Source organism: Sus scrofa, chromosome 14, assembly GCF_000003025.6.
Source record: "Sus scrofa isolate TJ Tabasco breed Duroc chromosome 14, Sscrofa11.1, whole genome shotgun sequence".
NCBI classification, from domain to species: domain Eukaryota; kingdom Metazoa; phylum Chordata; class Mammalia; order Artiodactyla; family Suidae; genus Sus; species Sus scrofa.
In genome coordinates this window covers 31,450,124-31,467,191 of record NC_010456.5, presented here as the reverse complement: position 1 = coordinate 31,467,191, position 17,068 = coordinate 31,450,124, and the positions used below count along the sequence as shown (strand labels likewise).

Here is a 17,068-nt window from a genome sequence, read left to right as displayed (position 1 = left end):
AGCAATATGCAGGCCTCCACTTGTTCTCTTGCCCAGGTGTTAATTTCCTGTTACTGCCATAACAAATAACCACAAACTTGGTAACTTAAAACAACAATTTTTTTCTCTCATCGTTCTGGAGGTCAGTATCACTGGGAGTTCCCATTGTGGCTCAGTGGGTTGAGAACCTGACATAGTGTCTCTGAGGGTGCAGGTTTGATCCCTAGCCTCGCTTGGTGGGTTAAGGATCCAGCGTTGCCGCAAGCTGTGGTGCAGTTCTCAGGTGCAGCTCAGATCCCGTGTTGCTGTGGCTCTGGTGTAGGCTGGCAGCTGCAGCTCTGATTCGACCCATAGCCTGGGAACTTCATAAGCCAAAGGTGTGGTCACAAAAAGAAAAGTCAGTAAGTAAATAAATAAATAAAATCGGTAACATTGGGCCAAAATCAAGGTGTCAGCAGGGACAGGCTCCCTCCAGAGGCTCTTGAGGAGGGTTCTTCTTTGCCTTGGCCAGCTTCTGGTGGTGGCCTGTGTTTCGTAGCTTGTGGTCACATCATTCAAATCTTCAAGGCCAGCATCCTTGACTCTCTGCCCCACTTTCCCAAAGCTTTCTCCTGTGTGTGTATGTGTGTATGTGTGTGTGTGTGTGAGAGAGAGAGAGAGAGAGAGAGAGAGAAAATATCCCTCTATCTAACTCTTATAAGAACACATATGAATCAACAACCCAATCAAAAGATGGGCAGAAGACCTAAGTAGACGTTTCTCCAAAGAAGACATACAATTGGCCAAAAATCACACGAAAATATGCTCAACATTCTAATTATTAGAGAAATGCAAATCAAAACTACTGTGAGGTACCACCTTACATCAGCCAGAATGGCCATCATCAAAAAGTCTACAAACAATAAATGCTGGAGAGGGTGTGGAGAAAAGGGAACCCTCTTATACTGTTGGTGGGAATGTACATTGGTATAACCACAATGGAGAACAGTATAGAGGCTCCTTAAAAAACTGAAAATAGAACTACCATATGATCCAGCAACCCCACTCTTGGGCACCTATCCAGAGAAAACTGTAGTTGGAAAAGATACATGCAGCCCAATATTCATTGCAGCACTATTTGCAATATCTGAGGCATGGAAGTAATGTAAATGTCCATCAACAGAGGAATGGATAAAGAAGATGTGGGACATGTACACAATGGAATACTACTTAGCCGTAAAAAGAATGAAATAATGCTATTTGCAGCAACGTGGATGAACCTAGAGATTATCATACTAAGTGAAGTTAGACAGTGAAAGACAAACACTGTATGATATCACTTATGCGTGGAATCTTAAAAAAGGTTACAAATGAATTTATTTGCAGAGCAGAAACATACTTACAGACTTTGAAGACAAATTTATGGTTACCAAAGGGGACAGGTGAGAGGGGGAGGGATGGACTGGGAGTTTGGGTTTGGCATTGCACACTGTGGTATATCAAATGACTGACTATATAGCACAGGGAACTCTATGCAATATTCTCTGATAACCTATATGGGAAAAAGTCTGAAAAAAATGGACGTGTGTACATGTAGAACTGAATCACTTTGCTGTATAGCAGAAATTATCACAACATTGTAAATCAGCTATACTTCAATAAAATTTAAAAAAACACACATATGATAGCGTTTAGGGCTTTCTGAATAATCCAGGATAATCTCACCACTTCAAAATCCTTAACTTAATCACATCTGCAAAGACCCTTTTCCCAACTAGGGGAACATTTATAAATCTCAGGGATTAAGACCCGCTAGTTTTGGAGCCATTATTCAGCCCCTTGTAGGAGGGCTGGCCCTGAGTATCCAGCTCATTGGGGGCTGGCAGTGACTAAGATCCTGGCACCCATTCCCAAACATTATTGGCAGGGGCTGCCCACGTGGGTGAGTTTCCACCTTAGGGCTCGGCAGTGGCTGGCAGAGTCTTTTCTCTGGAACAGCCTCTGTTCTCTAGGTGTTGTTCCTGGTGGTGCCATCTCAGCAAGCCTGGTTTTTGGTCCTCCAAGAAACTGTATAAACTGCCTCATGTCCTTTTAAAAATCTCTTTCTTCCTTTATTTTCTAACAAGTTTATTGAGGTATAATTGATATATCATAATATCACCCATTTTAAGCATACACGTCAATGACTTTTCATAAAGTTGCTAAGCTGAACACCCATCATCATAACCCAGCTTTAGAATATTTCATCACCCCAACAAGATCTGTCGTTCCCATTTGCAGTCATTCCCCATTCGGGCCCCCTAGAGTCAGGTACCTCTAATCTCTCCTCTGCCTCTGTAGACTTGCCTTTTCTAGACAATCTTTCTTCTTAAACTAGACAGAGTGGACTCTTGTTTAGAACTAGAAACTCTGTCCAATGTAATACTAATACTCCCTAATTATAAAGAAACAAGGACTCGGAAAGGCTAAGTAACTTAACACAGGGTTATATAGCTAGTAACTGGTAGAGCCAAGACTGAGCTCAAGTATCTCACCCAGAGTCCAGGTTCTTATTACAGCCCTATAGACAATGGGGCGGGGGTGTGTGGGGGGGAGATAGGAGTTACAAATGGAGGGAGGGAGACCATTTAGGAGGCTACAGAGTCATCCAGGTGAGAGCTGATGGTGACATGGACCGAGGAGATGTCAGTGATAAAAAAGTAGACAGATTTGAAAAAACATTAAGAAGATAAAACAATAAGATTTGACAAATTTATGGTTACCAAAAGGGACATGTAGGGGAGGGATGAATTAGGAGGTTAGGATTAATATATATACCCTGCTATATATAAAATAGATAACTAACAAGGACCTACAGTGTTGCACAGAGAAATCTACTCAACTCTCTGTAATAACCTATATGGGAAAAGAATCTGAAAATGAATGAATATATGTATATGTATAACTGAGTCACTTTGCTGCACACCTGAAACTAACACAACACTGTAAGCCAACTATAGGCCAATAACTTTTTTTGTCTTTTTAGGGCCTCATCCACAGCATATGGAAGTTCCCAGGGTAGGGGTCAAATCATAGCTGCAGCCTATGCCACAGCCACAGCAACACAGGATCCAAGCTGCATCTGTGACCTACACCACAGCTCACAGCAACACCAGATCCTTAACCCACTGAGCGAGGCTAGGGATTGAACCCATGTCCTCATGGATACAAGTTAGGTTTGTTACCTCTGAGCCACAATGGGGACTCTGAAAAAATAAAAAAAAATAAAAAAAATAAAAAAAATAGAAGTTCCCTTGTGACTCAGTGGGTTAAGGATGTGGCGTTGTCATTGCAGTAGCTCAGGTTGCTGCTATGGTGTGAGTTCGATCCCTGGCCCAGGAACTTCCATATGCTGTGAGTACAGCAAAATGAAATAGTAAAATAAAATAAAACATATTATTTTAAAAACCAAAACAATAAGATTTTACAATTGAACGGAAAAGGGGGAATGAGTTAGGAAGTGTGCCATGATTCTAGCTTGGGCAACTGGTAGGTGGTAGAGTAACTTGTTGGGCTAGGAAATGCGGAAGAAAAAGCCTATTTTGGGTGGAGGGTGAGTTAGAACTAAAGGCATTGAGATTGATATGTCTAAGGGGCATACAAATGTAGATGTTTGCTGGGTAGTTGGAGGCATGAATATGGAATTAGAGACGTAGATTTAGCTATCGCTAGCTTAGAGATGGTAACAAGAACCATGAGAGTAGCTGCAATTGACCAGCAAGAAAGGATGTAGATGGGAGAGCAAGAGGGCTTAGAACAGACCCCCGAGAAATACTAACCTTTAAGTAATAGGAAGCAGAGTTCCCCAAAGGATTCTCAGAGAGGGTGGACACAATGATCTAAAGAAAGTCAGGAGAATATGGATTCCGGGAAGCTGAGGGAAGAAAGGAAGGAGGAGGTGCATGGTCACTGGCATAAACTGCTGCTGAGAATTCCAGGAAGATCAGGTCTGTGGCATGTCTGTTGAATTTAGTGACGGTATTGTTGTTTACTTGGCAAGAGAGGTTTTAGAGAAGTGCTGATAGTGGGAGCCAGAATAGAGTGGGTGGAGGAGTGAATGGAGATGTGGAAATGAATGTGGTGACTCACTTTTTCAAGGGATGTGGCTACAAAGGAGAAGAGAGGCCTCAAGTGGTAGAAGGAAAAGAATGTGGGGTCAAGGGAGGGTTTATTTTTAAGATGGGAAATAATGTTGAAATGCAGATGGAGAGGAGACTTGAGAGAAGGAGAGATGATGGGATAAACAAAATCATCATCATCATCATCATCACCATCATCACTGTGGCTCAAGCACAAGGGAAGCTCATTCTGTTCGGAGACTCTAATTGTTGGACCTCTCTTCCTTACATTGAGCTAAAAGCTATCTCCCTATAATTTTTCCTGTTGGTTAGAGTTCTACTTGTGGTCCCTCTTCTACTTGACACTCTCCAAGTGGCTTCACCTTGCTACTGCATTTCTCCACTTTTCCAAAATAATAGCCCCAGTTCTCCGGCCATGTGCCCCAGTATCCAGACTCTTTACTATCTCAGCCAAGCCCACACAACCACACTCCTGTTCATCAAAGCCCTCTTAAAATGTGGTGCATGCATTCTTGCTTTGCTGGTGGAAACATGAAACCGTTCAAGCTTTTGTGGTTTGACAAAATGAATTGAGATTTTAGATTTTAAAAAGATGCGCATATACTTTGACCCAGAAATTTATCTTAAGTTGTAAAGTCTACCTTAGGTGTGAAAAGATTCTTGTGCAAGTATGTGCCTGGCAACATGAAAGGGGAGTGTGGAGAGGCAATGAAGTATGGTGTTTAAGAGAAGAGACTGATGGAGTTCCCATTGTGGCTCAGCAGGTTAAGAACCCAACTAGGATCCATGAGGACGTGGGTTCAACCCCTGGCCTTGCTCAGTGGGTTAATGATCTGGCATTGCCATAAGCTGTAGCATAGCTCATAAATGTAGCTTGGATCTGGTGTTGCTGTGGCTGTGGCTGTGGCATAGTTTTGACCCCTAGCCTGGTAACTCCCGTATGTGCCAGGTGTGGCCCTAGCATAAAAAGAGAAAGGTGTGGGAGAGAGGGAGAGGACCAATGGAGTCTCAGTGGTAAAAGACTGAGGGCTTCCCCTCACCTCCTGAAATATCAGGAACAAGACAAAGATGCCTGTTTTCACCACTGAAATCCCTGCTATTCAACACTGTATTGGACTTAAAAAACAAAACAAAACTGTTCTTTCTTTGTCCACCCCATGGCATATGGAGTTCCCAGGCCAGAGATTAGATCTGAGCCACAGTTTCCACCTACACTGCAGCTGTGACAACACCAGATCATTTAACACACTGTGCTGGGCTGGGGATTGAACCTGCGTCCTGGTGCTGCAGATATGCCACCAATCCCATTGTGCCACAGTGGGAACTCCTGTACCAGACATTCTAGCCAGAGCAATTAAGCAAGAAAAAGAAATTAAAGGCATCCAAATTGGAAAGGAAGATATAAACTATACTCAGATGATAAAATCTTATATATGGAGAATCCCAAAGAATTCATAAAAAAACCTTAAAGTTAATAATCCAATATAGTCAAGTTTCAAAGTACAAGATCAATACACTAAAATCAGTCATATTTCTATACGACAACAACGAGCAATCTCAAAAAGAATGTAAGGAAACGATTCCATTTACAATAGTATCCAAAAGAGCTAAGCTGTGGAGCCAGCGTTGCTACTTACCATGTGTCTTAGTCCATTGGAGCCGCTCTAACAAAATAGCATAGACCGAGTGGTTTATACACAACAGAAATGTATTTCTCATGGTTCTACAAGCTGGAGGTTCCAAGGTCAATGCACCAGCAGAAAAGGTATCTGGTGGGAACCCACTTCCTGGTTCATAGAGGGCCATCTTTTTGCTGTGTCCTCACATAGCCAAAGGGGTGAGGATCTCCTGGGGCCTCTTTTATAACGGCACTAATCCTGTTCGTAAGGGCTCTGCCATCCTGACTAATCACTTCCAAAAGGCCCCACTTCCTCATACCATCACAGGGGTTAGGCCTCAACATGAATGTTAGGGGGTCACAAACATTCCGTCTCTTGCACTATGTGAGCTTGGGCATGGGCTCACTTTCTCTGTGCCACATTTTGCTCAGCTATAAAGTGGGGGTTGTACTAGCACCTTCTTTACAGGGTTGTTTTGAGAAGGTGAGGATTGAAAGAGTTAATATATATCATTAATATATGCTTAGAAGGGTGCTGGACACATAATAAGAGCTCTACCAAGGTTACCAAAAAAGGTTTATAACTGGGCAAACTGAGCAAATGTTCCAGTTAAATATCCATCAGTTACAGACTGGCTGGCAAATTTTCACAACTCACTTCTTAGGCTGAACCACAGGAAATTGCCAATATTCTAGTTTTTGGGTCTCCAAGATGGTCAAGTTCACGTGTTCCAGCCTCAACACAAGAATATGCTGCAACCATTCAAATTAATTATTTATTATAGATCTATCTTTATCATAAGTTTATCACTACTGTTGAGGAAAGAATAACATGTAATTGAGTAAAAACAGCAAGTTAAATAACAGCATGTAGTGTGTTGCCACGTTTGTGTGTCTAGGTGTGGGCATAAAGAGACATCCGGAAAACACTCTCAAAGTTTCAAAAGTGATAACATCTGGGAGGGAGAACATTGGAAGCTTTTCATGTTTTTTGTGCTCGTCTGTGAAATTTACACTTTTATAACAACAAAAGGGATCCTCTTTAAAAGTGTGGCTTCTATTGCTTGCTGCCTAATTAGGGCATAGGTCATTGGCTTAGCACCACCCTCAAGTAGAATGTTCTACTGGTCTCACCAAAGCATAAAACAACACTAGGTTTTTGGGTTTCATTTTCTGGATGATATAACACAATATTGGCTCATCTGGGTTTAGCATTATTTATATTTTTCGAACCTCTAAGATAAACCTCTGCCAATTTGGGTGATCCATGGCCTGTATTTGCATAACTGAGTTTTTGAGCTCAATGTATTTACACGTAGCCATTATATTTCCCCTAATTGGTCAATGTTAACTAAAAGATTAGGACTCACTCTCTGCTCTCTGTAGAGTAGGATGTGTAGAAAGTATTGTGTTCTGGGAGTTCCCATTGTGGCTCAGCAGAAACTAATCTAACTGGTATCCATTAGGACGCAGGTTCGATCCCTGGCCTTGCTCAGTGGGTTAAGGATCTGGTGTTGCCATGAGCTGTGGTGTAGGTCGAAGACACAGCTTGGATCTGGTGTTGCTGTGGCTGTGGTGTAGGCTGGCAGCTACAGCTCTGATTCAACTCCTGGCCTAGGAACCTCCATATGCTGCAGATGTGGCCCTATAAAGCTCCCCTTCCCCCTTCAAAAAAAGGATTGTGTTCTGCAGTAGGAGTTGTTTTGAATGAGAGGGGGATAATTTGACACATATGAAAAGGAGGGGCTTTCCAGGTGCACTAGGCAGTGGAGAAGTGCAATAGCCAAAAGGGATTAGATGGGCAGATGATGGAGTTCCTGCTATGGCACAGTGGGTTAAGAATCCAACTGAAGCAGCTCTGGTCACTGCAGAGGCAGGGGTTTGACCCCTGGCCCAATGCAATGGGTTAAAAGGATAGGGTGTTGCTGCAGCTGCAGTGTAGATTGCAGATACAGCTCAAATTCAATCCCTGGCCCCAGGAACTTCCATATGGCCCTTGAAAAAAAAAAAGGAGGGTAGATGATGTCTTAGCCAAGCTGTGGGTAACAAGAAACTGAACTCCCTCCTGCCAGCTCAAGGAAAGATAGGATGGAGCAGGGGGGGCTCTTCTAAAGCCACAACAGACGTGCTATGTGGGCTGAATAATGCACACCCCCCCACCCCCCAAATCTCCGTGTCCTACTCCCTGGAACCTGTGAATATGTTACCTAATGAAGCAAAAGGAACTTTGAGATGGGGAGATTATCTTTGATTATCTGAATGTCCCTGATGTGATCACAAGCGTCCTTAAAATGGGGACGGGTGACAAGAAGGTCAATGTCAAAACAAGGAGATGCGACAAGAGCTGAGGTTGGAGTGATGCAGCCAAGAGCCCATAGATGCCAAGACAGCCTCTAAAAGCTGGAAGAGGTAGTAACAGATTTCTCTAGCGGGAACAGTCTCCAGAAGGGACCAGGCCTGCCATCACCTGGGTTTTAGGCCTATAAGATGGAATTTAGGCATCTGAACCTCAAAACTAAGAGAAGAAAAACAAGCAGTGTTATTTTAAGTCAATAGGTTTGTGGCGATTTGTTACAGCAGCAATGGGAAACTCATACAACCAGTATTGAGCTTGCCTTGAGGGTGAATGCTCTTCTCCCCTTTCTCTTCAGTGCATCTCACTGCCCCTGGCCCCTTGCTCACCTCCCCCTACAACTGAGTGGACCAGGCATGGACATAACCAGATTCTTCTCTTGGTAAAGATTCAGATATCAGATTTGGATGCTGCAGGTCCAACTTTTCCATGAGGCCCAGAGGCCCAGGACCCACCATTCTCTTACAAGCCCACAAAAGGGACTGTTGGCCCCAGGGTAGGCGTCAGTTCACCAGATAAGAGGGTAGTTCACTTTCATGTCACATCCTTTCGCTTTAGCATAACCTTGCTCAGTGTGCCCAGGTGCTGCAAGGGAAAGTCGGGCTCCGCTGAGAGGCACTTCCTCCCTGTGGTGCTTTGGGGGTGCTCTCACCATGGTGGCATGCAGCCCGTTCCCCCTGAAATGCCAGCACACGTCTGTGAAAGTTGTTCACATCGAGAACACATGGCTGGGGACCCTGAAGAACCTCTTTATGGTGGGCACCTTGGTCTACATCTGGTGAGTTGGTGCTGTGTGCCTGCCTGAGGGCTCCCTGGGCTGACCTCGCTGTCCATCCACCTCCTCCCTCTGCCCCTCCATAGCCCTCCTCTCCAGCCAGATCGGCCTGCAAGAGCCCAGGCTTCTCTCACATTTGCCCTCTTTCACCTTCCCAGGCTCCTTAGCTTTCCTCTCCCCCCTCTCTTTCATCCTAGGAGACCCAGCTGAATCCCCAGCTCCTGCTCATCCCAGCTCACTCTGGAGACCAGTGGTTTTGCCCTCTGCAGAATGCCAAGAATTCTGGCCTCTTAGAGCCAAAAAGCCATAGGGATTAGGGAACCGGGTTATCCCCCTATTCAGGGACCAAATCCACAGCCCAGAAAGCTGGCATAGCTTATCCGAGTCGCCAAGAGAGAGAGCTGCTGGGCTAGTCGCTGGAATGTGTTCTTTCCATAGGGCAGAATACTGCAAACACTTTCTTTTCCTCTTTTTTTCCTTTGATGCATCTCAAGCGTTGTAATTCTTAAAATGTGTTCATTATTACACAAAGAAAAGTTTTTCTGATTTATGAGAGAGTTGGATTCCGTTAAGGCTGATCTATAACATGCTGTACATTTTGGGGTGAATATGAGAGACTGAGCTTCTCAAAGGGAGGGCCAAACTGACCCAGTGTTATTCTGGGAGAATGTTGTAATATCCAACACACACACATACACACACACACCCACAAAACGATGCATGTATCATGTGCATGTTGTGATGCTGGGCTGAAGTGTATTATTGAATAAGTGTTATTGTATTTGTCTATGGAATTACGTTTAATAGCTGTGTCTCATACATGCCGAATGGCTCTCCAGCCCCAATGTCTTCCCTGATGAGCTTTCTTCTTAATGAATGTTATAGAAGTACTGAAATATGTTGAGAATGATGTCACAAACACTCATGCACCACCACCCAACTTAATTACTAAGACAGATTTTGCTCCCTGCTCACCTAGCCTTTATCCCATTCTCTTCTCCCTTCCCTTATAAATACCACCTTGAATTTGGAGTTTGTCATTCTATGTTTGTTTTAATATTTCTACCACATTTGTCTATATCTAGAAAAATATTTCTCCTCTTTCTCATTGAGGCAAAATTCATAGAACATAATGTTAGCCATTTTAAGGTGAACAATCAGTGGCATTTAGGGCCTTCACGATGTTGTTCAATCGCCACCTCCATCTAGTCCCAAAACATTTTTATCATCTGAAAAGTAAACCCCATACCCGTTATGCAGTTACTTCCCCATTTACCCCCTCCCCTAGTCCCTGGCAACCATCACTCTACTCTCTGTCTCTATGGATTCACCTGTTCTGGACATTCCGTGTAAATGGAATCAGACACTCTGTGGCCTTTTGTGTCTGTCTTCTTTCACTTAGCACAGTGTTTGTTCATCCACAGTAGAACATATGCATCCTTTCACCCCTTTTTTTGTGGGAAGATAATATTCCATTATGTGGACAGACTCTGTTTTATTCATTTGTTCATCTTTTAATGAACATTTGGGTTGTTTCCACCTTTTGATTATTGTGAATAGTGCTGCTATGAATATGTGCGGACAAGCATATCTTTAAGTATATAATATTGTTTTGAATTTCTTTAAACTTTATCTCATTCTGCGGTGCACTTCGTTTACCCAGCATTATGTTATTTCCATATTGCTACAAGTAGATTTCCTTCCATTTTCCCTGTTGTAAGACATCCCATTGTATGAATCCAACAACTGATTTACCCAGTCTATGTTTGAGGACATTTAGATTATTTCCAGTTAGTTTTCCCTATTACAAATAGTGCAGCTTTACACATTCTTGTGTTTAATACCTTGGACACATGTTTGAGGGTTTCTCTGGGGTATGTGCCTAGGAATGAAATTGCTTGAGTCATGGGGACTGCACTTCACATGTATGTAGTTCATATTTCCAAATGGGAATTGTCCTTCCATGAATCTCCTAGGGGTTCTCAACCCTGGCTGTGCATCAGAATTAACTTCTGAAAAAATATACGGGTACCTGGATAACTCCCCAGACCTACTGAATCACAGTTCCCAGGGATGGGACTGGGGAGCTGCAACTGAAAGCTCCTCGAGTAATTGTAACATACAGCCAAGGTTGAGAACAGCTGGAACCAAGGTTTTGGTCGCCTGTAGGTTGGTTTCCCAAGGTCAGCTCAAAGAGGGCAGCCACTGGCTTAGACTTCCTGACATTGTTCAGACATTAGAGGCTGAGCAGAGGGAAGAGACCAAATAAATACATGCTGAATGAATAAACAAAGCATTTAAAATAAGTTTTTGGTTGTTCAGGGCAATGGAAGACAGGGAAAACAGATAAATGGGGATAGAATCTACCATTTTTAGTCACCAATTCTACTTTCTCCTTCTCTTCCCTCATCATTATAATTTAGATTCACATTCTAAAGACAGTGTTAATAGCTAATGAATGGATCAAAAGGCAGGTAACCAGAGGCAGAGCCACATTATGCATGAACAAGTATAACACACAGTTAAAAGAGATCTGGCTCTGGGCTCTAAGGTAGACCAATCGAGGACTTTGGTCCTGTTGCTGATTATCTATAACCTTGGGCAACTTCCTTCACCTCTCTGAGGCCATTCCCTTGTCTACAAAGGGTTTTGATTATAGTAACTCTCTCCCACTGCTGTTGTGAGGATTAAAAGAGGTGATGCTGGTAGAGCACTTGGTGCATACTAAGTACTCAGTAAAGGGTAGTTTTTATTATCAATATTATTTACAAACCAAATGGGTATTTGTGGAAAACGGGTGGCTGACCCGCTAGACACATCCTTAGATAAATGCTAATGTGTTTCTGAGTGACAGAGCAAAGCTGGTGGACCAACCTGGGGGTGGACTTTGGTATTTGAAAAGCCACCCTGTAAATCAGGGTCTCTAATGGGCAACGTTAAAGGTTGGCATTGGGGGCAATATTTCCATTTAGTGAGAGCTCACTCTGCCAGATACAGGGCTAAGGAGTTTGCATGCATATCTCTTTTCCTGCGCGCAACAACCCCATGAAGTCGGTAGGACTATCTTTCCCATTTTATGGATAAGGAAAATGAGTCACAGCAGCAAGTCACTTGGCCAGAGTCACCCAGCAAATTTAGGATTTGAATGGAGGAGGCCTTCAGAACTTATATCCCAAACCACTGCACTGTGCCTCCCTTGAGAAAACCACTGATGTTTTTCTGTGTCTGCCATTTAGCTTTGCTTTGGTGAGTGACAAGCGGTACCAACGGAAAGAGTCTGTTATCAGTTCTGTGCACACCAAGGTGAAAGGGATAGCAGAGGTGACACAGGAGATTGTGGAAAATGGGCTGAAGAAGGTGGTGCCGAGTGTCTTAGACACCGCAGACTACACCTTCCCCTTGCAGGTGAGCACCGGTCAGCATCCTCCTAGGACTTGTCTCTGGTCACTGGCCCCAGGGCCTCACCCCCCCACCCACCCCCCTTCGGGAACCAAGAACTTCACTCCAGAAAAGCACTGGCCCCATTTAAAAAGCTCTGTGAAAATCCCAACTGAGAAAACCTAAAAATTGCAAAATTGGGTCAGATCCAGCAGCTCAAAGGAGATGATTCTTTGCTTTGTCAAGTCCTGCAGGGTTTCTCAAAATAGCAGTGTGTCCTGGCGCATTTAAAACATGATTCGATTCACTCACACTTGATTTATACACAGCTTTTCAGAAGCGGGGCCATCAAGTCAGCGAGTGCTGCCTAGATCCAGAAGGGCAGAGAACTTTCTGCCTAGAGGGGACCAGCACTTCTATATTGTTTGTGTGGCAGTTCATCAACAAAAATGTCTCCAGGAAAACTCTCTTGGGTACATTTTCCCACAAGGGTAGGATATAGATGACAAAGAAAGAAAGGGTGTAGATCACAGAGAAAGGGCATCGTGAGACAGACTCAATTTGTAGAAAGAGAAAATGAAAGTAGAATTGTCAAAAGGGAAAAATTGAAGTGAGGTTGAGAATACCAAAGAACAGATGGAGGGCGGGAGGGACAAGAGGGCACACTGGCAGCACCTGGGAACTAGAAAGCTTTGCAAAACCATAAAAGCTAGGCTGCTATCTGTTTTTAACAGCGAGTCATTAAAATCTTCAGCCATTTCCCAGGTGGTGGGATGCCCTATTGCCCTTTAATTAAAGTCCTGGGTAATCTACGAAGCATTCTAATGGAACTGACACCCCCTACTCTCGCCTCCCCCGGGTCTCTTGTGTTTCAATTTAATGGGATTTTACCGGGTCCAAAAAAATGAAAAAGCCGCTTTTGAGGCCAGAATGGAAAATGAGTACTCAGTCAATCTGAATGTTCCTCTGTGCTCCCTTGGCTCAGCAGGGCGGCTCATCCAGCTTTGATATTAAGCCCTTGGGGTAGACCAGATGCCCCAGACTCTGATTTCTAGACTGAAGCTTAGAAGAGTGGAAAGGCTCGCCCCCAGGCACTTAGCCAGCAGGATTACTATGATTAAGAAGTTCCGTTCTCAGGGGCTTTTTGCATTTGCTTTCTCTCCTTTTTCTCCACAGGGGAACTCCTTTTTTGTGATGACAAACTTTCTCAAGACAGAAGGCCAAGAGCAAGGGTTGTGTCCTGAGGTAAGGAGTGATGGGTGATAAGAATTCTTGGAGGAGGCACAGGACAGGGGAAACAGAAACTGAGACCAGGGCTGTTTGGGAACCTGCAAATATTTTCTGAGCATCAGCTTGTTTTGTGAGGTGTAGATCTGGGCTGGGTGGGAAAGGTGAAAAGATGTTGCAGTTCTCACTCTGTAACCACCAGATCTTTGTCTGACTCTCTGGATTCTCCAGCTCCAGCACTAGGAGCCTGTGCAGCTTGAGGCCCGCTTTCTCCATCGCTTGCTCCCTGTGTAGCTTGACTCAGCAGGGATCCGGGGCATTTGCACAGCCTCTTGTGTTTCAGTGGAGCCTCACAACAACTTTGGGAGGGTAACAGCATTCCCAGCCCCATTTTACAGGTCAGCACACAGATCAGAGTGGTTGAGCGACTTCTCCAACGTCACACAGCTTGCTGGAGGCAGAGCCAAGCTTAGAATCCAATTGTCCTCATTCACAGCTTCTTCAGCTATGGTCCACTGTGAACTGCTTGTGGGGCCTGGCCTGGGAAGACTGTCGGACAGCTCAAGTTTGACTTTTCACGACACTTCTTAGAGTTTAAGGGTCTATATCAGGTGCAAATGTCCCCATGTCTCCTAGCTCTTCTCCTCCACACCCTCCCTGCAGCCTTTCCCAACCTGGTTTTACACTCTCCATATTCTTGAGCTCCCCCTCCCTTTTCCTGGGAAGCTTTCTTCCTTATCAAAATTTATTTGTCCTATTCTGTCCCATCCCAGTCCTGCTATCTGCTCTATAAAGTGATAACAAGCTGTTTTGATACATTGTCTATAACAATGTGTGACTAGGCCACACTTTCTTGTTGTTTCATTCTCAAGTAACACACCCGCACTTGACCGGGACATCCCCACGCTGAGGGGTGCGGCACTGTGGGACTATCGTGCTGGTCCCCAGCCCCGGGGGGCAGAAAGCCAGCCTTGCCCATGAGTCTTGCTCCTTAGCCCACTCTGGTGACAAGGCCTAGTTTTCTGAGTGTCTGAGCCCTCAGGATGGCTATGCTCTCTCTGATTACAGTCTTGATCACCATTTCTTCCTTCCTTCCTTCCTTTCTTTCCTTCTTTCTTTCTTTCTATGACTGCACCTGCGGCATACGGAAGTTCCCAGGCTAGTGGTTGAATTGGAGCTACAGTTACCTGCCTACACCACAGCCACACCAGATCCAAGCCACATCTGCAACCTACACCACAGCTCACGGCAACACTGGATCCTTAACCCACTGAGCGAGACCAGGGATCGAACCCGCAGCCTCACGTACACTATGTTGGATTCTTAACCTGCTGAGCTACACTGGGAGCTTCCTTTGCCGTCATTTCTACCTAAACTTGGAAATAAGCTAACATTCCTCTGGTGTCTTTCTCAACAATGTACCCCCCACCCCCGCAAAGACCGATGTTTATTTTGCCCTTATCTTCCCTTCAAAGTTCCTGCTACTCTAATGCAGTAGCGGCAGCCAGAGCAATTAAACACCTGCTTCCTCCTCCCTTCACAGCAGCGTCCAAAGTCTAACCCAGTTTGGGGCCCCTGGGTCCATTTTGTCCCATACTCTGTAATTGCCTCTCACACTGCACCCCTGTGGCACTTCTCACAGCCACCTTTCAAGTTAGTGAGACTTGTAAGGAAGAGAGCTGTTTTAGCCCAGAGGTTAAGAGCCTGGATTTAGGATCTAGACTGCAAATGGTTCCAAACTTGACTTTGTGACTCTGGGCAGGTAACATCACTGCTGCATGCTTTGATATGTTCATTTGCAAAATGCAGCTAATAACAAAATGTAGCTTTTAGGATTGTTGCACCAAATGAGCCTATCTATGACAGGTTGAAAACAAGGCAGAGTATATTGTAAGCTGTTATGATTCAAATGACAAGTTACTTCTCAAACAGGATGTCACTCAGACCGTTGGAACCCAAAACTCTGTGGAGGCACTGCCCGCCTAAAGAACACTATGTAACTCTTGGGATTTTGACCTGTGACCCAGGCTGGTGGGGATTGCTCTAAGTGGATACTCGCCTCCTCTCTTTGCATGTTGACCTCTGCCCTAATTTTTCTCAGGAGGTGGAAGTCAGGGATAGGTCTTGCTGTCTGTCTCAGTGAATACGGCCAAGCCCCAGCTGTAGGCTGAAATGAACAGACACTGGTTCTAGTATCTATGGGCTACCCAACAAACTATCCTGAACCTGGAGGACTTCAAGGAACAAGCATTTTACCAAGTCTCACAGTTCAGTGGTTTACCAAGCTCAGTTGGGCAGTTCTGCTGATCTTGGGATCTGCTGGGGGTCTCTTATGGGGTTGCAGTCAAATGGTGGCTGGGGCTGGTGCCATATGGAGGCTCAACTTGGGTACTGGAATGGCTGGCCCTGTCTTCCCCTCCAGGGACTCTCAATGTTTCTCCTCTTTTCAGTCTCTCCACATACCTAGTCTTTCCAAACTTCCTCATAGCAGTTCAGGTCCCCCCCAAACCAAAAGAAGCTTCCAGGCCTCCTAGGCTTAGAGCCGACACAGTGTTACTCCCAGTGCCTACTGCTGGTTACTCAGTCATAGTCAGTCCAGCTTCAAAGGGAAACACTCCACCTCCCGATGGCAAGAGTGACAAAGAATTTGTGGCCGTTATTAATGCATATGGAGTTCCCACTGTGGTGCAATGCAATCGGCAGGATCTCTGAAGCACTGGGACATAGGTTCGATCCCCAGCCTAGCACAGTCGGTTAAGGATCCAGTGTTGCCGCAGCAGCAGCATAGGCCGCAACTATGGCTTTGATCTGACCCTTGGCCTGGAAACTCCATATGCCAGGGGGAAGGCAAAAAAGAAAAAAAAAAATTAATGCATGTGACAATCACAAGAAGAGAAATTTAGAATAAAACGTCTTTTTTAATTTTGGGATTTCTTTTGGAGAGCAAAATCTAGTTGGTTTCTCTTCTTTCCTGAGATTCCTTTCCAGTTGATAATCAAAATAACATAGCTTTCCATAAGCCACAGTGAATGATCACTCATTCATTCATTTATTCCACATTAATCAAGACCTACTATGTTTCAGGCACTCATGCTACAAAGATATGATCCAGGCTTTGTGTTCAAAGGGTTCATAGTGTGTTGGGGGTCACAAGGGCAGCAAACCCAGGGCCTGCTGTGTAGCACGAAGAGGGCACTTTGGGAAGAAAAGAGAATATGAGAGAGACTGAAAACTACTGGAAATGTTCATTGAGCAAGAACCATGTGCTACACCCTTTCTCTCCATGGCTCCTTTGATCTTCACAACAACTGCATAAGACAAATCTGTTCATTCCCCTTTACAGGTGAGGAAACTGAGGCTCAGAGAGGGGAAGGGACCTGGCTGAGGTCACTCAGCTGGAAAAGAATGCAGCTATTGCCAAGCCAGTTGTATCTGAGTCCTAGCCTGGAGCCTCCCCCTCATCTCTGTAAAATCACTCAGAAGAGGCTTTTTTCCCGGAGGTTCTGGTTTCCCCAAGACTGGCCATTAAACCTGGGCCCTAGAAATGGGAGGTCAAGTATGCACAATCCAAGTCATCTCTTGTTTCTTGCCCTTATTCTGTCCTCAGCCCTTGGTCCTGAAACCTGATTGACCTCATTTTC

General features: G+C 44.6%; 2 protein-coding genes across 5 annotated transcripts in view; one reads left to right on the top strand and one right to left on the bottom strand.

Annotated features, from left to right (window-relative positions):
* Window positions 1-17,068, top strand: part of P2RX7 (purinergic receptor P2X 7) — a 61,315-nt gene that overhangs the window by 9,311 nt on the left and 34,936 nt on the right. The window contains exons 1-3 of one of the 3 annotated variants that reach the window (XM_013982854.2): window positions 7,656-8,825; window positions 12,059-12,227; window positions 13,377-13,445. In XM_013982854.2, coding sequence (XP_013838308.1) covers window positions 8,701-8,825; window positions 12,059-12,227; window positions 13,377-13,445 — 363 coding nt within the window. In that variant the 5' untranslated portion in view covers window positions 7,656-8,700. Of the gene's footprint in view, window positions 1-7,655; window positions 8,826-12,058; window positions 12,228-13,376; window positions 13,446-17,068 lie in introns of those variants that run through there. The other 2 variants (XM_001926804.5, XM_013982855.2) reach the window with 2 other exon arrangements.
* The window catches only part of IFT81 (intraflagellar transport 81), a 189,456-nt gene that overhangs the window by 147,812 nt on the left and 24,576 nt on the right, over window positions 1-17,068 (bottom strand). The window lies entirely within an intron of this gene.